Source organism: Monodelphis domestica, chromosome 1 (genome assembly GCF_027887165.1).
Source record: "Monodelphis domestica isolate mMonDom1 chromosome 1, mMonDom1.pri, whole genome shotgun sequence".
In the NCBI taxonomy this organism is placed as follows: domain Eukaryota; kingdom Metazoa; phylum Chordata; class Mammalia; order Didelphimorphia; family Didelphidae; genus Monodelphis; species Monodelphis domestica.
In genome coordinates, this window is record NC_077227.1 from 660,070,816 (window position 1) to 660,094,849 (window position 24,034).

Sequence of the window (24,034 nt, forward strand, 5' to 3'; positions counted from 1 at the left end):
ACCATAATGACTTTAAAAGTTAGTATTCTTTCTTATTTTCTCTCTTCTTGAAGAGGCCAGAAAGCTTATGCAGAAAACGGCTTTCCATTATTTAACAAAAGACTCAATTAAATTCAAGAATAGTTTGCATTTATGTAGAGCTTTAAGTTTTTCAAAGGACTTTACATACATTATCTTATTCAATCTTCATAAAAACTCTGTGAGGTAGGTGCTGTTATTACCCTCATTTTACAAATGAAGAAACTGAAGGTCAGAGAGATTGACATTCCCAAGGTCAAGGTAGGCCTCAGTATCTTCCTTTATACAATTATTAGACTTGGAGTGCTCTATAATTTCTTCCAGCTCTAAATCTATGATCCTTTAAGTATGCCTGATGAGGATATGGATATGTCTTTCTGACCCCCCCCCCCATCTAGTATCCTATTACCACACATAAATATTAAGAAGCTGTCAAGTTCTTTCCTCATGATTTCTACTATGTATATGTAACCAAGAAAAAGTTGTTTCAAATACTTGTCTATTATAAAGTTCATCCTTCAGTAAAATGTGTATATGTATTTATGCAGATAGCTGTATATACTTTAGATATTTTCTTTTTCAGTGGACTTTCTAGTGAAAATGATTATTCATCTAATTCATTTTCACTCAAAATTGTTTGTAGAAATATTCTCAAATAGAATGGAAAGAAAAAGAACATTTTTAATGTAGAAGCTGAGGATTAAAAAAAAAACAAAACTTTTATCTTATGGGTCAAAAGGCAAAACTCTGATAAACTTTATGTAGGGGAAGCCTATTACCATTGTCTCATGAATGCTTCTGAATTCAAGGTGCCAAAACTTAAACAATACATGGGATAGCAATATCATATTGGTGAAGTTGAAAATGTCTCTTCCCTAGCTCATAATGAGCCCTTCATTTTTCATGTAAGGTTACATGATTAACTTTGGGAAACTTACTGGCTTTTAGGATTTGAGTGAGAAATTTCTAGGCTATTTAAAAAAGGAATATGTGTGATTCTATGAGAAAATGTTCAATTTAGGGACAGCTAGATGGTTCAGGAGGACCTGGCTTCAAATGTGGTCTCAGACACTTCCTGTGTGACCCCAGAGCAGGTCATTTGACCCCCATTTGCCTAGTCATTGCCCTTCTCCTAAGACAAAGATGTAAGAAATCTTGCTTAGGCCTATGTGAAGCCTAGGGAATTTACAGAGAGAAAGAATTTGGTATGGTTGTGGCCGAATTCTTAACTGGCAAATTTTTGATGTGGCCTTCTCTGGATTTCAAAGATGCATTTGCCTGTTTGCTTACACAGAAGTTCTAGGGCCCTGATGCAGCTTAAGGTAGTTCTTTCTAAGCAAAAGGTTATCATTGGTCAGGCTGGGGTATTTTTTTAAGTGCAGTCAATAAAGAAGGAAAAGAGATGAAATGGTGATGCAACTTCTGGTTACAGCAGCAACTGCAGAATTCTTCAGAGGGATTCTTTTGAGGTTACTACACCTGAGATGGAAATCAGTTACTTGGGATCTCTTCAAAGGTGGGGCAGGGGGGATCAGTGGTGATCTCCTTTTGGGGGGAGGGGGGTGCACACAGACAAGGGGCCATCTCATCTTAGGGGCTTGAACAGGGATCAGTAGTGATCTCTTCCAAGAGGGGTGAGGGTACCAGTGACCCCACCAAAGGCCACTGCCCAGGGACCAGCGATGATCTAATCCAAGAGATTGTATATCACAAAGCCTTGTTAGCTAGTCCTCACCTAGTCTGGAAATACTGTATTGATTTCTTTAAAAAAATTATCTTCTGCTCTTGTGTAAAAGCGTTATTTTTGGATCCGGAGGGGCTCTTTTTAGCTGGGAGGAGGGTCGTTGTGGGAGTTGGGGGGCCTTGGGTTCAGGGCACCCACCCCCCGGGGGACTTGGGGCCTCATTGGCCTGGGCACTCCCCAACCAGGGCTGAGGCTCTGCAAAACGAAGAAAAGAAAGGGAAAGGTCGTGGTCCTCGGACACGCCACACGCGGCCTTTCCCCGAGACGCTCGAGGAAGGTCTCCTTGGGCCGGTGAAGGTGACTGAGGGAGGCGGCCGCCATAGGCGCCGGGCCGGCTGGGAGGGGGCGCTGCCTACGCGTTTGCAGCTGGGGGAGGGGAGGTCTCTCGGTGTCAGGGTTTGTGTTCCCCCTCCCACCCTACCCCACCCGACCCGCCAGCCTTCCCACTCAGTAGTACAGTAAGCGGAAGGGTGTGTGTAGGGGTGGGGTGGGATGTGTATGGGGAGGGGGGGGGGGGGTTCCCTGAGAAACGCTTTAGCGTGTGGCCTCCTCCCGAAGCCGCTGCCAAGCCTGTCCGACCCGTGAGGCAACGGCAACGGCAACGGCAGTAGCGCCGAGCCCCAGCCCGGCGGGTGCATTTCCGAGTGACGCATTGCAGGTACAAACTGACCAATCAGGGGCCTCTCGGGCGCGTCAGCACTTCTTTTCATTTCTACCTCGGTGCTTCTCCGCGCCGCAAAATAGCGCCCCTGAGGCGACGCTCCCCTCTTGTTCCAACCGCCTCCAGAGGGTTAGAACCTGCTTAGGTCACCCTCTTCAACCCTTTGCTTGTCACCGTTGCACCGGTTTGCTCAATAGCTAGGGATGAAGGGGTCTGGAGAACGCTGTGGGGGGAGGGGATTGGCTCGGGATCGTTCGCAATGTTCCGTTATCTGGCATGGGGCGGAGGGATACCGACGGAGGGAGGTGTTTATGAGGCGCTGGGGGCGGCAGAGGAGAATTAGTCCGAGTGCAGCCACCGAGCGTGGAGGTTGTCTGATAGGAACTTGGGCACTAGTAGAGCGAGCAGCATGGTAAGTGCGTCTTCTTGGCAGCTCGGACCAGGACCCTCTGGGGAAGAAACTAAAGCCGGGATGCTAGAGACTCCCCTCCTTCCCCTTCTCAAGGAGTGGCCCTCCTCCGGGAGTTGGCTCTGAGGGGGCCGGCAACGGTTGTGTCGCAGGTGTCCCTTCCCCACCCCCACCTTCTTTATGGAGGTAACCCTGGTTGGACTAGAGGCCGCTCGGGGAGCAACCGTAGGCGGGGAGTCGTTCCTTGAAAGGCTTGGTTGTCCTAAAGGGGGAGCGATGTGCGTGGGGAAGGGGGGGGGTGAAGAATCGGCCCTGGGCGGGGGAGGAGGATCTGGAAGGGAGGGGCGGGAAGCGACTTCCTCGAGGGCCTTTTGGAGACCCTGAGGATTCAAAATGAAAACGGACAGTTAGTGCCGGCGCCCGGAAGCGGCTTTGTCCCTTTTTATCCCGCCACGCGCCCAATGGGGCGCGTGGACCCTCCCCACCTCCCGGGGCGGGGGCTGTGTTTTTTTCTCCCACTGTGGTGGATCGGGGTGTCGCGGAGACGCGCGGTGCTCGACTGCCCCCGCGCCCGCGAGGGGCGGGGGGTGGGGCCGCGCGGAAGGCTGCGGCCCCCGGCGCCTCGAGTGCTGCGCTGGCACCTGCGGGACTGCGGACTTCTCCGCGCTTCGCACCGGCTGCTGGGAAGAGACCAGCCCCGGATGGGATGGGCGGGGGAGGGGGCCAATCTCCGCAGCGGCCCATCCCCCTCTGCGGGCGGGCGGGCAGAGGGAAGCGGAGCCGAATCCCAGTGGTTCCACCCCATCCCGGCGGGGTTTCCGTTCCCCCCCCTCCCCTCCCCTGCCGCTAGGCATTTTCTCCTCTTCGGAGGAGCTGGACGCCCGTTCTCCAGGGGAATTGGGGGGGAGCGGCTGGAAGGCCCTCGAGAAAGGGAGCCGTGAACCCCATTCTAGCGCGGCGTCTCTGGTGCATTAAGGCAATACTTATTCTATCTCGATTTTTTTTTTCTTTAAGAAGAAAATCAGTAGGATTTAGAATGTGATGTTATCAGCCTTGGAGGAGAAATCCCTAGAACCTTCTGATATGCCTGCATTGCTACAATTCAATTTACTTGTAAAAGTATTGGAGATCAAAAATACTTGTAATGCGTATTAATATGTGGGGTGAAATTTTTAAAGGATTCTTTTGACATTTGAGAGTTGCTCTTGTGATTTCTCTCCTATAAAAATGAGGTCAGTAATTTGCAATACTCATTTTATGCTGCCTTCTGCCAAGTGGCTTATTGTGATGGGTGTGCCCAGGAGGCAAGGTGACATCTTAAACGTGAGTCCCTGCCAACTGAAACCTCCACTCGAACTTACATGGGTGTGGGGAATCGAGCTGCGTGGACCAGTTCGTGTTCCTTACAGCCTGATAAAGCCTAAACCACGATGGGAGTATTTTATATTGAATTTGTATAGGTCGGTTCAGCTAGCTAACTTTGTACTTGTCCAATAGCAGGTAACTGGCTATAGAAGAACAGGTGCAGGATATAAATGCCAAGTTCTGATGTATTGTGGTACGCTTGAGGCTTGGGTGGGTTAAGTTGACTCCAGTTTCACCTCTTGGGAACTAAAATTGCCGATGGACCCTTACCGGCTTGGGAGAATGCAGTTTAATCCCCGATTAAAAAAGAAACAAAACTTTGAAAAACATTTATTTATTTGCACATAATGTGTAAACCTGTCACGGATTTTTACGGTTATTTTGGACTTAAGCTTTAGAGGGTAGTTCTCCTTTCCGGGCTCCCTCTCTTCTTCCTCTCCCTTTCCAAATTAAAGCCTTAACCAAGAACAATGAAACTGGACTTTTACCTGTACTTGGCTATCTTTAATGAGGACCTCAGGGGACTTTTTTTAATAGAAAGATGCACATTAAACTTATTAAAAACAGATACAAGTGAACATACTTGTTTCTAGTATCAAGCAGTTTATTTCCCCACTGCAGGCCTTGGATTGACTTGAGTCCTTGGGGTCTGGGGAAGGGAGGATATTGGAGAAAAGTGGTTTAAACAAACATGCCCTTGGCCTAAAAGGAATTCATGGATGTGTGAAAGAGCTAATGATCCAACATGGATTATACAGATTATTTGTTTGCATTCAGTTATTGATACTATCAAACAATTGAAATTGGTATGCTTCCAAGGAGTTATTCCCCACCCAGACCTTCCCCCTCTTCCCCCAAAGACCTAATACAAATGTAATAATTATGATCTTTTTTTTTTTCACACCTGTAACCCTATATGAAGTGAGTAACTTGACTATTCTGTTAACCTGCAAAGGGGGTCATCTTTAATTAGTGCTGTACCAGAAAGTCTAGAGATGGAAGTGAGCTCACTAGACATGTTGGGGGGAGGAGGAGTAGGAGCGCCTTACTTTGTCTTAAATGCTTCTGTTCTCAGAGCTTCTGTGCTGACCCATAGAAGTGTTAAAATAGCCATAGCTGAATTGAGATTGTCTTCGACCATATAAGAAATTGTGGTCATTAACTTGAGACAAAATATTTATTATGGTGACTGCTGCCTAATATACACTAGACTGTCCTTTTAAAATGTAAATCTTTTAAAACAAGGAAAACATTAATGAGATGGATTGGTAAATTTTTCTAAAATGAACTTTGGAAGAATAGATTTAGAGGTATGCCAGTAATTCAACTCTGGATTGAAAATGATCTTTCAAATAACCAGTGGTTGGTTTGTAAGCAGTAATGATTTTTTTCCTTCTGTTTTTCAATAGACAGGCTAGAAGGAATATTCCTACTTGGCCATTTAAGAGGTACAGTAGGTGGCAAGTGTTACATTTGGTAGGTGATCTAGATCTTGAAATAGTAGAAAATCAAGGTAGTGAGGAAATTTGGCTAGAGCAGTTAGCTCTTAGAGACAAACTTGAGAAATGCTCAGGACTTAATAATCAACATTAATGTTTTGCATTTCTTTCTCTAGAGGAATAAGAGTAGTAGGAAGCAAACTACCAATAGTTAAGGTGCTAAGGGAGTAAGAAGTAGTCATCTCTCTTGTGACCTTTACATACTTTCTGAGATAAACATGTGTTAATGAGCTTGATTTTTTTTTTAATAGCTAAAAAGAGTTGAGAATGATTTTAATTTGGGCCATGTGAGTCCTAAAAACAAAAATTTATTTGGTTGCAGTAGAACAAGGTTTACAAGTTTGAATTTTATTATGTTATTTACTAAACTTCAAGATGAACTTTTTTTCTCCAAAGTTAAGAAATTTTGAAGGTTCTTTTATGAACATTACTTTGCATTGCATTGTTTCCAACTAGGCAAAAATTGTAAAACCTTGAGTGATTGGAGCCTTGGGGACAAACTTTTGAGAAATACTCCATTCCCTCATTTGTTCTTGTACTTTGTTTCTTGTACCCAGCATCCCTAGATACCTGTTGTGATCTCTTTTTAATTGGTCTTAAATATCAAAGCATTTTTCTGCCTGGAGGCATGGGGTTACAACAGATGACTTAAGGTACTTTCCAACTATTTCATATTAGCTTTTTTTTTTTTTTTAATCCTTCACTTCCACCTTAGAATCTATAGTGTGTATTGGTTCCAAGGCAGAAGAGTGGTAAGGGCTAGGCAATGGGGGTCAAGTGACTTGCCCAGGGTCACACAGCTGGGAAGTATCTGAGGCCACATTTGAACCTAGGACCTCCTATCTCTAGGCCTGGTTCTCAATCCACTGAGCTACCCAGCTTCCCTCTCATATTAGCTTTTAATGTTAAAATTAACTCTTTGGGTTCACTTTAATTTACTTTAAACTAAGTTAGTTTCCGTGATATCTGGTAACTTGGGACTTTTTTCCCCCATTTGAATGTAGTCAAATTTTCATCGAGCTATCAAGTTACATTTTCTATTAAAAAAAAAGATTTTTAGATTGCTCTTGCCCATGGTTTCCCTTTGTATATTATTGAGTTGAATGATATTTAAATTTGAAGACATTTCAAAGATAACATGACTCAATGCTAGATAGACCTGGTGCCTAGCAACTATAGAAATGGTGCTTTGTTCTTCTTGCTTGCATAAAATAATTTGAATGCTGGTGGGTGGTTGCAGCACTGGACAGCACCATTCTTTAAAGGCCATGTTGGGGTTCTGTTTTCTCTAGGAGGTTTCTCAGGCATAGTATGTTTTATTTTGGGTTCTCTTCCAAATAAATATTCCCTGATTGAACTGAGATGTCCGTGCTTATCCAAAATTTCCCTAGTTTTAGCAAGATCTATGCAATTGCTTTTTGAAACCACTCTTTGAGGGCCTGAGACTGGGATGCCTTATATGCCCCATGACAATGTTTAAGAGTTCATTGTGAGCCTTCCAAATTTTGAGTTAAGATCCTTGATTGCAAAGCATATTTGTCCAGCTCTGACCAAAACTATAACAAGAAATAGATTTTTTAGAGACTTAAAATTGTGGGGTTTTTTAAATGAAATGTTTTCATTAACTTTTGTTTTTCTTTATATTCTTGTGTTTTAGGCATTCTAAAAAATATTCTGTGGAAAGATCCGTAGGTTTCATCAGATTGTAACTGGTCCATGATACAAAAAAACTGGTTAAGAATTCCTCATCTAAATGATCTCCCTTGTTACTAGTGCCCTCTCTACCTTTTTTAAATTTTGCGTCTATATATACATACATACATACATATAATTTAAATGCATATTTGGTTTCCTGATAGAACAAAAGCTCCTTGAATACAAGGACTGTTTGGTTTTTCTTCTTCCTCCCCATGTATCCACAGCATTTAACCCTGCACCTACAATAGACAATTTGTATGCCCATCAGTTTGTAGGAAAACCACCACAATGAAATATTGTGGGTACTCTGGAAATCATTATAATAATAGTTAGTTTATTAGTTCATCTATAGCTGTTGAACTCCTGGGATAAATGCATAAGAAAATAGTAATCTTTAATTTTGAGAAACAAAGTCTGGGTACCAGAAGTTGAGAGAAAATCCAGAAGCTTTGCTTTTTCTGAGTATAGACACCTCTGCAAAATAATCTATTTTTATGTAATACTTTAAAGGTTTAAAAATAAATTTCTCAGCAATACTGGACCTATGCAAGAAGTTAGGCAGATTTGTCTATGTCCTACTCTCTTCTCCCTCTTATTTCTGTTCTCTGTGTTCCTGATAGCTAGAAAAGAGAGAGATCTGTTTACTTATTCACATTAAGATATTGCCATTTCTACAGATTTTTGCATTTAAAGAAAATTTACTGTAGCTTGTCAGTGATTATTACAAAAGAATGATTCTAGAAATGAAATTTCCAGGTAAGGAGAGGGCTTTCCTGGCTACTTAACCAGTAGTAAAGAAGCAGCTAGAATGCTTAATAGAAAACTAATTGAATCACAAATTTGAACAACTTGAGTCAAAAGTTTAGTAAAAGTAAAAATATTTGTAGGATTTATTAAACAGAAGCTGAAGTAAATATCTCTGGGAATTATTTGACTTCTCTAACCCCAGCCTTGGCATGGGTCAACTCCTCTTGCTGAGTAACTTGAATATTTGATTTATGAATTTAGGCTTTGAAATAGAATTTTTGCTTAATTTTCTCTTGTGTTTGAGAAAATGGGGAAGACTCAGTCACCCAGATTTGGAGAAAAGCATAATTTTCTGTAAAGGTCATAAGAATAAGATAGCCCTTATTTCACTATTCTGTCATAATTAAAACACTCCTCAGTAATCCTAGCATTTATATAGTGCTTAAAAGTTTGCAAAACACTTTACAGATACCTTTATTTGTATATGCTTCTGGGAGGTAGGTGCTGATATCTCCATTTTGCAGATGATGTATCTGAGGTGGAAGGAGGTTTAAGTGACTTCTCCATGGCCACATAGCTAGTAAGTTTTTGAGAACAAATTCAAACTCTGGTCTTATTCCAGATCTAGCATGCTATACACTTCAGACTTTCAAAATAACCTGTAATATGTGACTATTTTAAACAATGTTTAAAGAACTCAGTATTCAATGTAAGTTATTTTGTCTAAAATTCTTAGTTGCTCGTGATTTTAAAACTTTAAAACCAAATAACATGAATTTCATAAATGCTTAGGAGAAAGTTCTTGTAGAATGATTTCATCTCACTTTGAAATCTCTTTGTTTGCAGGCTGATCAACTGACAGAAGAGCAAATTGCAGGTGAGCCAAATTGTCTTGATAATTATCCTACCTATCTAGATTTTACTCAGTTGTTGATCAGTGGTATAAAATTGAATCATTGGTTTATTCTCTCATGAAAATGCTGGCATGGGTTTTTAGAGGGAATTTTGGTTTAGCCCTTGTAGAAAGGTAATAAAAATATCTAATTGGAGACAAAATCCTATATCCTCTTCTTTATTATAACTTCAAATATAGGCCCAGTGACAGTTCATCAAGAAAACACATGAAGCTACATTTGAAAGAGATTTAGTATTGTATGAGCCACATGATATATTTTTTTAGTCACAGCAACTTTTGAAGTCATAAAGCAATTGTACTCTACATTGGTATAGGTACTCTCTAAACAAAATAGTGAGTTTTTGAAGAATTTAAGCAAGCATGGAAAATAGAGCATTGTGCTATGTCCTATCTTCTTCAACTATAAAATGAGAAAGTTGGAGCAGATGGTCTTTCTGGTCCATTCTAGCCCTAAATTCATGGTTCCTATGAGTGTTTTGAAGAATGAGAAGGTAAGCATATGAATGATGTAGACACGTATATCTATAGATGCATATTGTGTATGTTTTAGTCATTTGCAGTTTGAGTCTTTAAACACAAAGTTAATCTTGAAATTTCATGATTCTTTTTGAAGCACTCTTCCCTGGCTATAGAATAGCAAACATTCTGGAAAGTTTAGCCATATTCTAAGTAGAATAGCATTTTGTAATTGCCTCTTAATGCTAAAAAGAAAGACCAGGCAGATGTTGCATAGCCCTTTTGGAAAACTGTCAAATAATGGGGTTTGAATGAATTCAGGATCCAGGATTGGATCATGCAACATTTTAGCTTTGTATGGTAGTCAACTAAAGAATAGTAATTATTCTGTAACAACTTATAAATAGAATGCATTGTTCAAGAACTTTTATATATATGTTTTGTGTGTGTGTGTGTGTGTGTGTGTGTATTACCTATAATGAAAGTTAACTAAATTTTTTTTTCTTTAAAGAAATTGCCACATGTTACAGTTTAAACAAATTTCACCAATCTAGTCTAGGACCATGTGAAAGTCCTTTTGGCTCTGAAACTAAAATTTGTTCTGGAAATTTAACTATATAAACCATTCAGGTTAACATAAAAATATTAAGTGTAAGTTGTGGCAAAAGGAATATTACTGAGATGATAGAAAATTTTAAAGCTATTTATGTGCAAAAGAGGCTACTTGCATTGTTGGCATATCAGATATTTTTAATCTTTGAAAATATTCTTGGTTATGAGACTAGTTGTTAAGGATGCCTTCCCATCCTTTCCAACCTTAAATCTATGATCCTTTGATGGTTCTTATAACAACCCCTCATGAAATAATTTGAGATCATATGGGTTACATGTATCATTTAACTTGCTGACCTTGTATAAAACTTTTGACTGATATAAACAGCAGGATGGCATTATTGTGGTATAGTGGAAAGAGTGATGAACTTTGCAGAGTCAGAAGATCTCCTGGCTCTATTCACTTGAGAGCTGTGAACTCAGACAAATAATCTTTAATCATTTTTGTGCTCAGATTCTTAAACTGCAAAAATGGTAATCATTTGTTACTTCCCAGGGTTGCCGGCATCAAATGAGAATGCTGCTTTATTTTCCTTGGTTTAAGATATTAAAGTCCTAAGCTTCTTTACTTGGGTCAGGTTTTAAATTTAAAGTACAAAATTAAGGCAGCTAACTTTTGAAAAACTTATTTTCTTGGAACTCCTAGAACTAATCAGGCCCAAAGTTTTAAGTCTACTGGTAAGAGATTAATTTGAATGTATTTCATCAATTGTTAAAATTCATGGAAGTATCAAATGTGAGTACATCATTTTATTGAAGGGTAGAAAACTTGTTTAGGATTGAGAGTTTCTAAGTAAATACAGAAACATCTTGGATGAATGCTTTCATTAAATTAAGAACCTATATTGAGGTTTACTACTGCTTGATGTATCAAGTTCAAAGTCTTCCCTCATTTTCAGGACTCTTTAATCTGACTCTACTCATGTACTTGCCTTTGCCTACTTCTATGCCTTTGGTTGTGCTCCCTGTCAAAGTTCTGCTCATCTTGCTGTTATTGATCTCTTTTAAGACTTCCTTGACTTTAGCCTATATTTAATTGTCACTGAACTAGACTGAACATTTTGATACTACCAATATATTATTTTTTACTGTTCTTTGCTAAGAATCCTTGATAAAAAATTTTTTTCTTTAAACCCTTACCGTCTGCCTTCTACTATGTATTGGTTAGAAGGCAGAAAGAGTGTTAAGGGCTAGGCCATGGGAGTTAAGTGACTTGCCCCAGGGTTGCCCAGCTAGGAAGTGTCTGAGGCCAGATTTGAACCTAGGACTTCCCATCTCTAGGCCTGGCTCTCAATCCACTGAACCTACTGGGGGTGAATAAGATAAATGTCCCATTAGGTTGTAGTGCTTTGTGGTGTTGGATGCGTAAAGCTTTTAATAGTGTTATTCTGGAGGCATACTATGAAAAGATTCCTGAGAAGATGAACTTTTCAAGTTTAGTATTTTACATACCTTATTTGCAACTTGGAATAACATAATGAAGTATAAATACTAAAGGCATTGTCCCCCATTTTACATGAAGAAACTGAGAAGTTATATATCTTGTTCAATGTCACACAATGTAAAGCATTGGTAGAATTTGAATCCAAGTCATTTTCTGATTCCAAGGCTAGTATTGTCTCCTATGCCATGCTGCATCTTCTCTGAATTTAGCATAATATAGTTTATGACAAAAGTAATGTGCTAGTTTATCATCTACATAGTTGAAAGCTAGTAGCAGCAGTAAGTTCAGTAAAACATAGGACCCTAAGGGAAGTTCTTCCCAAAGATTAAGCAATTGGATGTTATATTCAAAAGTGAAAGTCTTGAATGCTTTTGACTATATTCTTTAGCTGTTTCCCTTCCCCCCACCCCCAGGGTTCACACTCCACATTTTTTGTTATAGGGAATTTGATGGGGAAGGATCTGTTGAGTAGATTGGGTTATCTGTAAAGTGTTGTTAAAATGTTTTAAGTAGAAATATGGGTTTTCTTGACAAAAGTTTCAACTTAAAACATATCTAGAACAGATCTGCTAGATCTTGTTTTTAATATCAGTTACAGCAGAAGATAACTATTCTTATGTTGCTGAAGATACTTGGTATTCTATAGCAGTGTGAATGAAAATTGACTCTTGGTGTCATGTTCCAAACCTTTCCTGTGAGTTGTAGCTAGGATTACTTACTTGTATAGTGTTGAATTGTGGTTACCAATTCAGGAATATAGGTGAGCTGTAGGCATTTGAACTAGATAAGGTATCTTATTCAGAATGGTTTTGAGTAGAGAAGTGTCCTTGAAGTCCTATACTAAATTTAGTGATTTGTGCATATATTCCTCAGCACTGTCCACTCCCCCCCAACTTTTTTTCTTCTGTTTAACTTTAAGTAAACTATAATGATGTCTCCTTTGAGTTCTTTGTTATATGTCTCCAAATAGGAATTGCTTTGGTTTACTGATAGTTGATTGCTTATTGTATAATTATGTTTTAGTTTTTTGTTCCCCAGCATTTTTTTAATATTCCTGAAGTCCATATTCATGTGCCACACAGGAAAGGAGAGCTTATTTTCAAATACCTTTAGCAGAGTAGTAGTGGTAATTGTTCTCAAAAGAGATGAGAAAAACACAATCTCCAACTGTAACCCTAAGTAGGTAGCATGTAGGCTATATAAAAACATACCACTCTTAATATTTTTTTTCTTAAAGTCAGACGGGAAATTTTAAATAATGTTACTGCCTTAAATAATTTGAAAATATTTATCTAACTGGGGGGGTGGTAAAAATCATATCCTTTCAAGCCTGTATATATGGATGTGTATGTTTGTATGCATGAAAATTCTGAAATAGCTCTGAGAGTTTAATAGGTTTTGGTACTTTAACAATCAAATTAGTAATTACTTAATGTGAGGATTTAAACTAAAACTGCCTATTGTCAGATGAATGGATACTACCCGTAGCATAATATATGGCCATTCACTTATGAATATAGCCACGTAGAATCATAGGAACTGCTCTTAGCAGTGTCTGTTTGGTTTATTGGTTTGTCTGACAAATATATACACCCAAATTCTGTACCACAGAGGCAGTTATCAAAAGATTTTTACCTTCCCCCATCAGCTTATTTTCTTTCCCTTTTTCTCTGAAGCCAGTCAGTTTCTGCAAGCACTGTTTATTATGTTATCTTGTCATAATGCTTAAGACCAAATTATTCCTCCTTGGTGCGTTTGGATGGTATAAGTCCATTAAGAAAGTAAAGTAAAAATAGTAACAGGAAAGTTATGTTGCAAGGAGCTCTTGATAAACCTGCATAGAAGCAGGTAAAGATAGAGAGACTGAAATCATTCTGTGGCGCAGTATTTTAATCCCTGGATTTAAATTCTGTCTCTTACACTTTGGCCAGTTATAAATTGACAAATTAACTTCGGTTCTAAGTAAAAATAATCGAATTCTCTAACCTTAAACTTCAGATTACCAAATCATATTATCAAGATGCTAATTATCAATTTATTATGCCTTGGAGTACTTTGCTAATAGTCTATTAAAATATATTGTGTATTCTGTATAATATAGAACTAGCCCAAAGAATTAGGGGAGGGGGGTGGTCAGTGTTAATTTGTGGAACCTAACCAATCAAGTGACTACTTTTCTAGTTCCTTTTACCATTAGTGGAAATGAAATGTTCTTAACTAATTTTACTCTAATATAAAGTTTTAAAGCCACTTGGCCCTAAATTCAGGAGGGGGGCGGCGGCATTAGAATTGATAAGTATTTAATTTCATAAAAGACAAAATTAATAGCCCTGTCTTCAAGGAGATTATAATAATTCAGTGGAGTATAAGATAAAAATGATGCTTCACTCCAGTTCAGAATTAGACATTATAAGTTAACATGCCCTTATGATTAAGTCCCTTTAAAGAAATCTGCTTTGCCTAATTTTAAGAAGTGTCTTAAAACTGGTAGTTAAACAGTTAAGCATTTATTAAGTTCCAGATGCTGGAAATACTGGCAAAATTTAAATCCACCCTTCCTTCAAGGAGCTGCTAACATTCTATTTTGGGAGACATATATATATATATATATATATATATATATATATACCCCAAATGGATACAAAGTAATTTAGGAAGGGGATTAAAGAAAAGTCATACTTTGGGGGTGCATCACTTTTGGAGTTTTCTTAAGCTGAGCTTTCAATGAAACTAGGGAATCTGGGTGTAAGGGTGAAGAGAGCACATGCATAGTCTAATTAATTGATTTTTAATACTTTGAAATTGTGTTGTATAGTTTGTAGTAATCAAAAACCAAATGAATAGTTAATCTCTAGTTTCATGGTTGTTTTGGGACTATGTCCCAGTGATGAAAGCCAAATGTGTATTGAGTAGAATCCAATGACTTTATTTATTGGGATAACCAAAACCTGAATTATGATCTGTTTTTTAAATAGAATTCAAAGAAGCCTTTTCACTATTTGACAAGGATGGAGATGGTACTATAACAACAAAGGAATTGGGAACTGTAATGAGGTCACTTGGGCAAAACCCCACTGAAGCTGAATTGCAGGATATGATTAATGAAGTAGATGCTGATGGTAAGATTTAATGTTTCTGCTGCCAAGGAAAAGGGGGGAAGGAACAAGTTACAGTTGTGGTCATGGAACTTTGAGATCAAAGATTTTAATATTTCTATATAACTTTTCAGGTAATGGCACAATTGACTTTCCAGAATTTCTGACTATGATGGCAAGAAAAATGAAAGACACAGACAGTGAAGAAGAAATTAGAGAAGCATTCCGTGTGTTTGACAAGGTACACAAAAACACCCTTCATTCTAGTACCTTCAGCATAAACATCAAGACCTTTTTTATACTTTTAGGAACTTTTTTTGCAAGGGGAGGAGAATGTGGCAAGAACAAGAGACAAACTATCAATTTCTAAAGATTCTTCCTTGCATTTGCTATATCACTATTTAAAGGCTCAACTAAATTTTTGTCTTAGGATGGAAATGGTTATATTAGTGCAGCAGAACTTCGCCATGTGATGACAAACCTTGGAGAGAAGTTAACAGACGAAGAGGTTGATGAAATGATCAGGGAAGCAGATATTGATGGTGATGGTCAAGTAAACTATGAAGGTAATATTTTGCTTCTCACTTTGTTTTGATCTTAAGCCAGAAGTATTGTTTGTTGGGAGAAAAAACTTAAGATAAAAGTGAATTGGATTATGAGAAATTAGGATGTCCAGGTAGAATACTTTTCTTTACTTGGAACAGAAGTCTTCTAAAATTTCCAGTCTATTCCATTCATCTCAGTTTAAGAACATATATCCCACCAATTGATGGGAGAACTCACCTGAATGCCTATCTACTGAAAACTTTGTAAGTTTAGATTCTCATTTACATAATTTCTTTCTGTAGTTTTCTTGATCTCTGAGGGCAGAAGAAGAGTTACTTGTTCCAAAAACTAGCCCTTCATCCCTTCCCCCCCATTCTAGGCTAATATCCCCATGTTCTCTGACATGGTTTCCAAAGTTTTCTCCTCCTGATCACCCTTCCAGTTAATGCTCCTTAAAAGAACCTTTCAACCACCTTAGAATGTAATGAGCTATTTGGCTTCTGTTAATGTAGTCCCAGGTGACCTTTGAAGCCAACTGTCTTCTTAGCCATTCTTCTCTCATCCTTTACTTTGTATAGTTGAGTTCTTCACTCAAAGGGCAAGCTAGGAGCTAGCTGACATTTATGTAACACTTTAATTTTTAAAATTATTTGTATTCCTGATTTCACTTGAGCCTTACAAGAACTCTTTGAAATAGGTACTACAAGTGACTGTTCTCAATTTCAAAGAGGTGTTTTTGATTTGACCAAGTTCACATAATATTTGTAGTTAAATGTTTTTTTAGGTCCCAGTTTGTTCTCTTATGATTTTTTGTCATATAATTAAAATCATGAGAAACCGCAAAATCTTAAATCATTTGGCCAAGCCCCCTTAATTTACTAATGAGGAAACTGATCCAAAGCCTCAAGGTCACAGAGCTAGGATTTCAAATTCAAAACACTACCTCATTTATTGAGGGCAAATAGATACTCTTAGGATTTCCTCACTTATTTAGGCTTCAGTTTGATGTTAATTATTTGTGTAATATATTTCTGAAACCGAAAAATAATTTTCCTTGGGAAAAGTAGATACAAAATTATGTCCAATAATTTACCATTCTTGATTTATTGTCCCATCTCTTGGATTTTTTGCTCCTAACAAATTTTTGTTCTTATCAGTTCAGACTTGATTTATTGGGGCTTTATCTTGTTATTGGTACTACTATTATTTGGAACTGAGTTTGGTGTATTGCCACAGCTAATTTTAAATAATCCTCATTGCATTTGATTGTCTTTGTTCATGAGAGGATCTCATGGCCTTTGTGAATCACAACTTAAAATCAGTATTTGTCCAGAACTAGGAAGAAAAGAGCTTTCAGTGAATGAAACCTGTCTTAAACTACATGTAGTGTATCTAGTTACTTGAGCCTCCATGGCACTAACTGCTTTTTATCCCCAAATAGCATAACTATTAAGAACCTGAATCTGGGAGACTAGATTTCAGCTAAGAAAACTGATAATAATTGTCGTTTGCACAATGAGATTGTCTATTGTAAGTCAGTACGATTGCTTAGAGTACTATAACATGGTTTTTTCCTAGTTATCGTCATATATAACTTATGCCAATGTGCTCTAATTATAAGCTCTATGTCCTAGAAATTGATTCTAACTTTGAATAAAATAACTTTCTTGCACTATTTTATTTCACTCATAAGTCTATACAGTTTTGATAGGAATAGTAGAGCTATAGGATATTGGGAGTGGTAGAGAAAAAAAAGTATTGGATAATTTAATATTAATGATGACAGGAAAAGTATGCAACTTATATGTACTTTTCTTTTACAGAGTTTGTACAAATGATGACAGCAAAGTGAAGACATTGTACAGAATGTGTTAGAATTTCTTGTACAAAATTGTTTATTTGCCTTTTCTTTGTTTGTAACTTATCTGTAAAAGGTTTTCCCCCCTACTGTCAAAAGGATATGCATGTGTAGTAATTAGGACTTCATTCCTCCATGTTTTTCTTCCCCTTATCTTACTGTCATTGTCCTGAAACTTTATTTTGGAAAATTGATCAAGTAACATGTTGCATGTGGCTTACTCTGGATATATCTAAGCCCTTCTGCACATCTAAACTTAGATGGAGTTGGTCAAATGAGGGAACATCTGGGTTATGCCTTTCTTTTTTTTAAAGAAGTAGTTTTCTTTAGGAGCTGTCAGCATGTTGTTGTTGAAGTGTGGAGTTGTAACTCTGCGTGGACTATGGACAGTCAACAATATGTACTTAAAGTTGCACTATTGCAAAACGGGTGTATTATCCAGGTACTCGTACACTATTTTTTTGTACTGCTGGTCCTGTACCAGAAAACATTTTCTTCTATTGTTACTTGCTTTTTAAACTTTGTTTAGCCACTTATTTAAAAAAAAAATCTGCTTATGGCACAATTTGCCTCAAATCCATTCCAAGTTGTATATTTGTTTTCCAATAAAAAAATAATTACAATTTATCCATTGTTTCTTTGTATCTTTGAGCTATTTAAATTTTGTAAATACTTTTATCTTCAGAATTAAGAATCTGTTGGGGAATAAGGCAAGAGAGGGTTAACCAACTTAAAATATATTAATGTAAAGAAATTTGTAGAGTTCTTTCTTGCACTCATGCCATTTTAATCCCTTTTTAAAATTATTTTGATTTATATCCATCTATGTCATGGATAGTATTGTAAGAAAAGAGTCTCCAAATGTGACAATAGAAACATTTTATTTCTTGTTGACTTAGACCTAATCAATTTGCAAGATTTTATCTTTGCTTTAGGTGTAGGAATCATCAATTTTTAGTACTTGAGTGTGACTGAGCTCTTTGGGAGAAAAAGAATAATAAAAGCATGTCTAATTCTGTGGTTTTAGGAGATTTCAAAATTAATAACATTTCCTGACATCAGGATAGATGCTTTATTGTTTTATAAAGTTTTACAGAGTATTTAAGTACTTATCCTGGGCAAAAAAAAAACAAAGGAAATCATTGCCTTCACATCTTAGAGCTTGTTTTAGATTAGTTAATGAATACAAAACATAATGAAAACAAAACAGTTTATAAAGGTGTATGTTGGAAATTGATTCTACGTTTTTGAAATTCAGTTAATCCAATTAAACATTTGTTAAGTGCCTGCTCCATGCCAGGCACTGTGTAATAAGCACTGAGGGTTTAGAGGGGAAAAGGCAGAAGATAGTCCCTGTCCTCAAGGAGCTCACAATCTAATAATAGTCCATTTTTGTGCCAAAGGATCATTGATTCATATGCTTCAGAGAATTTTTTAAGTAGAAACTTCCTAGGGAAGCATTTGAACCACCTGTCCCTACATTTTGCAGTTGTAAAGTAAAATGGGATGAAATCTGGGTAAATTAAGAATATATTTCTAAAAGGAAATACTAGCAATGAAAATATTTCCAAAACATCAAAATGCAATATTAACATGAAAATACTTTTATTATGTAACCTAATTAAAGCACTTTAGTTCTATTGTTAGCATGTTACTAGTTCAGAATCAGAATTATGAAGTTACAGAAATGCCTTGTTAATATGGGCCTAGTCTCTCCTTTTTCACGAAACTAATTTTGCTTTGGCTATATTTCTAACCTAGTTGCATATTGAGAGATGGGAGAGGAAAAAAGAAAAGGGGGCGGGGGGAATCCAGCTATAACTACATCTGATTTTTTTTATACTGAATATGTTCAAAACCAGAAAAATATTCACATATACAAAGTTAGAGCAGGGGGGTGGGGGGATGGAACTGTGTTAAACTTGCATGTGGTTTTAAGTATAAACTACATGTTACTTTTGAAGATCTGCTCATCTGTGGTAGGAAAATTTTCACTGGATAATGTGAGTTTATATTTTTTAGTTTTACCTAGAATTGTCCAATGGCCTCTTTCTTCTTCTCCCTGATCTTCCAGAAAATTTGAAGTGTATGATTGATTGTTCATGACAATGTACTTACTTCATAGGCCCAGTTTCTGCTTTATTAGTAATTTGGAACATTCTTTATTGTCAATATTGAACAACCCCACTGTTTTTTGTGTGCCATTTATTCCTTGTGTTTGTATTCAACAAATATTTAAATTTTGAAAGTTCTCCCAAGTCAGTCTTTACTCTAGTGAATTTGGTGTGTGCCGAATAGAACTGTGTAACTTGTTCCAGCTAAAAGGAAGCATGAAATTAATAGGTCCAATCCCTATACCTTATGTTAAGAAATAAATACTTGGTATGGGTAATGCCTCCATTAAAGTCCTCTGGTACCTCATGGTGTGGTGACTGGATTCTTGAAGGTTGTCAACAAAACAAGCTTTCATAGGTTTGAAACATGGGCCCTGGGGCACTTTTTGTCAGGACCAACATAGCTAAGTTTGGAGGAAATTATCACTAGATTGGTTAACAATGGATTTATCTTAAATAATTCTCATGCCACATGTATAATGGGAGTTTTGATTTGCATTGGTTAGGTAATAGCACTAAATCTAAGGTATTTTGACTTAAATGCAGTGCAATCACTAAGGGGTAGGAAGAAACAAAAGACTGTTTTATGATCTGAAATAACTGGCTGCCAGAAATAAGCACAAAAGAATTTTTGAAGAGTGATGGCAGGATTCAGAGCAAGACACTTCCTGTGGATGCAAGTAGAAGAAATGATTGACAAATTAACACAGATGAAGTTGAAAGGAACATCTCTTCAATGTTTCTGGGGCAATTTTATGATACACCCTAAATTTCCTGGGAGTTGGAACCACAATGGAATTGGGACTAAAATGATTTAGACCTATAGCACAGCTTGGGTAAGACCCATGGCATTAGGAGCAACACATTTTTGAATACCGAGAAACATGCATTGTTCATGCATAAATATTCTAGTTTGAAAGTTGTCACTAAGAATTGGGCAATGTTACCAGCTTCTTGAAAAGTATGGGGAAAGAGTAATAAAATGCTACCAATCGCCTCATATGTATCAGCCACCTACCTGCTGTTTATCTTAGGAAGAGACCAGAATTGGAAGCCATTAATGGGAATATAAAAGATCATATCCAGAAGGTAATAGAAACTAGAAAGGAAGCATTTAATAGAAAACATTCTATGATGCCTTTTTGTTAAAAATTTCCATTTTGTACAAAGAAACTTATTCTTTACTCTTAGACTGGGGTTTTTAGAGGTAGGTAGTAGGCTGTCCTCAGTTAAGCTAACTCATGTTATAATTGAGGAAATGGCCCAAAAGCAGTTAATACATTACCAAGGTCACTTCTCCAACTTTGCCTTTGCCTTCCTTAGTATCCTTCCATGGTAGCAAAGTAAAGGACTTCTTGCTTTGCTGCTTTTGTTTAATGGTAAGCATTCTAAATGCACGTCCATGCATTGCTGCTGTTTGATATGCCTAAATTAAAGTATCAAATCACATAGACGTGTTATTGCCTACAAAAAAAGTCTGCCTGCCTTCATCTAAACATGCTTTCTTTTATTTCTGTGCCTACTTTTTAAAAAATTAGACTTTAAAATTATGGCTGGCCCAGAGCTTGCGTTTTGTACTGTGGAAAGTGCCTGAAACCCAAAGCGCTGTGTAAAGGAACTTTGGGATTTTTTCAGAGCCCCTTGTTGCTGCCTTATGTTTACCCGTTTTCAGTCACCTAGAGCAGAAGAGGATCTTCACTCGTGTAGCCCCACCCCCTTCAATTTCCAGTTACTGACGCATGCCCAGAGAAGCCACTTGGCTTCGGCATTCCGGATCTCTGCAGTGTATGTGGAGCCTTGCCCTGTCAGTTTTCTAGGATCGGAAAGTGAAAGAATTAGAACAAAAATGAAAGGAACATGGGGTGAATGGCTTTCCTTCATCAAAAATAAGTTAAACCGATTTCAGCTGAGTAAATCACTAACAGAACAAGTCCAGAAAAGGGAGGGAATTGCTGATTTTTCACGAACTGCTGGGACTGCGGTAGTTCAGTGGATAAAATGCTAGGCTTAGAGACGAGAGGTGCTGGGTTCAAATGTGGCCTCGGACACTAAAGTGACCGTGGGCAAGTCACTTAACCCCTCTTGCCCCCAGCCTTTCTGCTCTGTCTTGGATCTAATGGACTCTACTAAGACGGAAGGAAAAGGTTAAAAAAATGGGACTAGGACTGGGCTTTACTCAAATCAGTTGTTTACGTTTGTGTCTAAGGTAGAGGAGCTTGTTTCATACCTCGACATACCCTTCTTAGCAGAAAAACTGGTTTGGTTTTTGTCATCTTAGGTTTTCACACCCTGGGTCCATCCTCTGGCTTTCCCTAAATCTGCACATCATTTTAGTTCTGTGTCCCCTTCTGTTATTCCGGCAGCGGGGATGGGCTGTGTGTCTTCTCCCTTCTCCACCCCATCCCCCAGCCCCGGGCTGCGGTGACGAGCGTGAACGGACATTGTTTCCTAGCAACAGAAGTCTCCAGTTTAAGCCAAGACTCCAGAAAAATCTTGGCCGGGAGCTGTTCTCCGGGATTTCTACGAGAACCAGGTGATTCCGGAGGTAGACCCCTTCGGGCCTAGGCCGTGTCCCATGGACCGCCCCCGCCCCCAAGACATTCCCCCCGCCTCTTCCCGTAGGGCACCCGAACCCGCCAGCGCCCACCCTCCCGGCCCATTCTCTGCAGCTATATTTTCCCCCAGAGTCCTCACGTTTCTTCCCTTCTCGTGCCAGTGGGTCATAGGAACCTAGATGTGTCGTCAGGAAGGATCACGGGAGCCTTTCCTCCCTCGCCCCACTCCATTCTACGGAAGGAAGTGAATCCCGGAGACCCCCCCAGGGACTTGCTCGGTCACCTCCTTATGGCCAGCGGCGGCATTCGGACCCGGCGCCTCCTGCCTTTATTGCCCTTCAATTCCCCAAAGCTCGAGGGGGAGGAGGGGGAGGAGGGTTTTCCTTCTTGTGTGAATCTCTCATCTCGCGCAACAAAAAGATTTTTAAGCGCATGCTGTGTGCCAGGCGAGCGGAAGCTTACCCAGATTTTAAGGGGGGTTGGGGGTGGGGGAAATATCTTCCCCCTAAGTGAATGCAAATAGACCAACGAGTGCAAAACCTTGAAAAGTTCTGCAAGCCAAGCAGAGCATTGCCCTGTCGTCGTCCTTCCGTCCTTGGGGAACGTTGGTTTTGCCTTGCCTAGGGGAATTCTCCCAAAGTTGGAAACCGCGGCAAAAATGCTTATTGTTGTGGGTAGATTTGTGCAGCCCTTTCGGGGTTTGGGAAAGGGTTCAAGCAGAGAGGAATGATTTTATTCAGGAAAATGCCACCATTCCAGAGAGATGGGAAAAGATACTTGGAGGAAGAGGCAAGAAGACACAATTAAAAGGCGTTCCTTTGCCCCTCCTGCTTTTTGACAAAACCTCCATATAACTCAAGATAAGCTATTTATGTAAAAATTTTTGTATTTTTTTAAACATAAAGAAGTTTTGCAGCCAGTACAGCAAGAGAAATTTAACATACTGGTTACTAATTTGCCTTGACCTTCATCTTCTTGTTTATTCCTAGATTGGAAAAGCAAGATGAGGTTTCCTTCCCTTATTCCCAAATAAGATTCAATTTAAATTGCCCAAAGGAAGAAAAGACTCAGTCTCCAATTTCAAAAGAAGCTGCTGTTGTTGAATGCTGAGTTATCACTTCAGTTTGGTGAATCTCAAATGCTAAAATGGATCCTAGAGTACTGTTTTCTTTAAAATCTCTTCAGCATCCTTAGCTCTGAATATATTATTTTTAGTTGTCATGGAGAGATAATGACGAGATGTAGAATGATTAGAGTTAGCACGTCCTCTTGTTAGTTACAAATTGACCTGGAAAGTCATGAGACTAAAAAAGAAAGAAAGAATTGGAAATCGTGACCTATAAAAGTTTTTCAAGATGGTGCTATGACAATACCTTCTATCTACATTAAGATATTAAGGACAAATGTCATGAACTTAGCTTTTCATATGTCTTGGACCTCTTGGGCAGTTTGGTGAAACCTATGGAGTCTTTCTCAGGATAATAGTTTGTTGCCTCAATTAATTAAATATAATTATTATTAAGGAAGTGCTAAATTTCTGTTAAAGGATTGGGTGTTTTTTTGCTATCCCACATTCACAGACCTTCTGATGATCTTCTGAAATCTATAATCATGTGTACTTAAGATGAATGACCTGTGGACTAGGGAGTTTGATTTCTGTCTTTGTATAGTTTTGTTTTTTGGAAAAAAAAATTCTACTAAAATATTTTGGATTAGATTTATTTATTGTATTATTTTATTTGGTCATTTCCAAACATTATTCATTGGAAACAAAGATCATTTTCTTTTCCTCCCTTTCCCCTCCCCCTCCCACCACCTCATAGCCAACATGTGATTCCACTGGGTATCACATGTGTTCTTGGTTCAAACCCATTTCCGTGTTGTTGGTATTTGCTTTAGAGCATTCATTTAGAATCTCTCCTCAGTCCTATACCCTCAACCCCTGTAGTCAAGCAGTTGCTTTTCCTCGGTGTTTTTACTTCCTCTGTTTGTCCTCTGCTTGTGGATAGTGTTTTTTCTCCTAGATCCCTGCAGATTGTTCAGGGACATTGCATTGCCACTAATGGAGAAGTCCATTACCTTCGATTGTACCACAGTGTATCAGTCTCTGTGTATAATGTTTTCCTGGTTCTGCTCCTCTCGCTCTGCATCACTTCCTGGAGGTTGTTCCAGTCTCCATGGAATTCCTCCACTTTATTATTCCTTTGAGCACAACAGTATTCCATCACCAACATATACCACAATGTGTTCAGCCATTCCCCAATTGAAGGGCATCCCCTCGTTTTCCAACTTTTTGG

At 38.5% G+C, this 24,034-nt stretch overlaps 2 protein-coding genes and 1 long non-coding RNA gene across 6 annotated transcripts in view; 2 read left to right on the top strand and 1 right to left on the bottom strand.

Annotated features, from left to right (window-relative positions):
- Window positions 1-1,851: 1,851 nt before the first annotated feature.
- Window positions 1,852-17,695, top strand: CALM2 (calmodulin 2). 3 transcript variants are annotated; one of them, XM_056819817.1, is made up of 6 exons: window positions 1,852-2,059; window positions 8,988-9,018; window positions 14,545-14,688; window positions 14,799-14,905; window positions 15,095-15,230; window positions 17,034-17,695. In XM_056819817.1, exons 3-6 carry the CDS (start codon window positions 14,619-14,621, stop codon window positions 17,060-17,062), a joined length of 342 nt encoding a protein of 113 aa, XP_056675795.1. In that variant the 5' UTR covers window positions 1,852-2,059; window positions 8,988-9,018; window positions 14,545-14,618; the 3' UTR covers window positions 17,063-17,695. The 3 variants fall into 3 exon arrangements, with proteins under 3 accessions (XP_056675795.1, XP_056675751.1, XP_001375537.1); XM_056819773.1 differs by lacking the exon at window positions 1,852-2,059 and adding an exon at window positions 2,319-2,420; XM_001375500.4 differs by lacking the exon at window positions 1,852-2,059 and adding an exon at window positions 2,701-2,835.
- A 1,643-nt stretch (window positions 17,696-19,338) lies between these two features.
- On the bottom strand, window positions 19,339-20,599 carry LOC130457563 (uncharacterized). The gene is made up of 3 exons (XR_008916884.1): window positions 20,468-20,599; window positions 20,201-20,281; window positions 19,339-19,850 (listed from the first exon to the last, which is right to left on the bottom strand). It is a non-coding gene; the product is annotated as an uncharacterized LOC130457563 (long non-coding RNA).
- Window positions 20,600-21,619: 1,020 nt separating this feature from the next.
- The window catches only part of STPG4 (sperm-tail PG-rich repeat containing 4), a 43,351-nt gene continuing 40,936 nt past the window's right edge, over window positions 21,620-24,034 (top strand). The window contains exon 1 of one of the 2 annotated variants that reach the window (XM_007476855.3): window positions 21,620-21,715. The gene's annotated coding sequence lies outside the window, so the exon portion shown is untranslated. The remainder of the gene's footprint in view (window positions 21,716-24,034) is intronic. The other variant, XM_001382143.5, reaches the window with a different exon arrangement.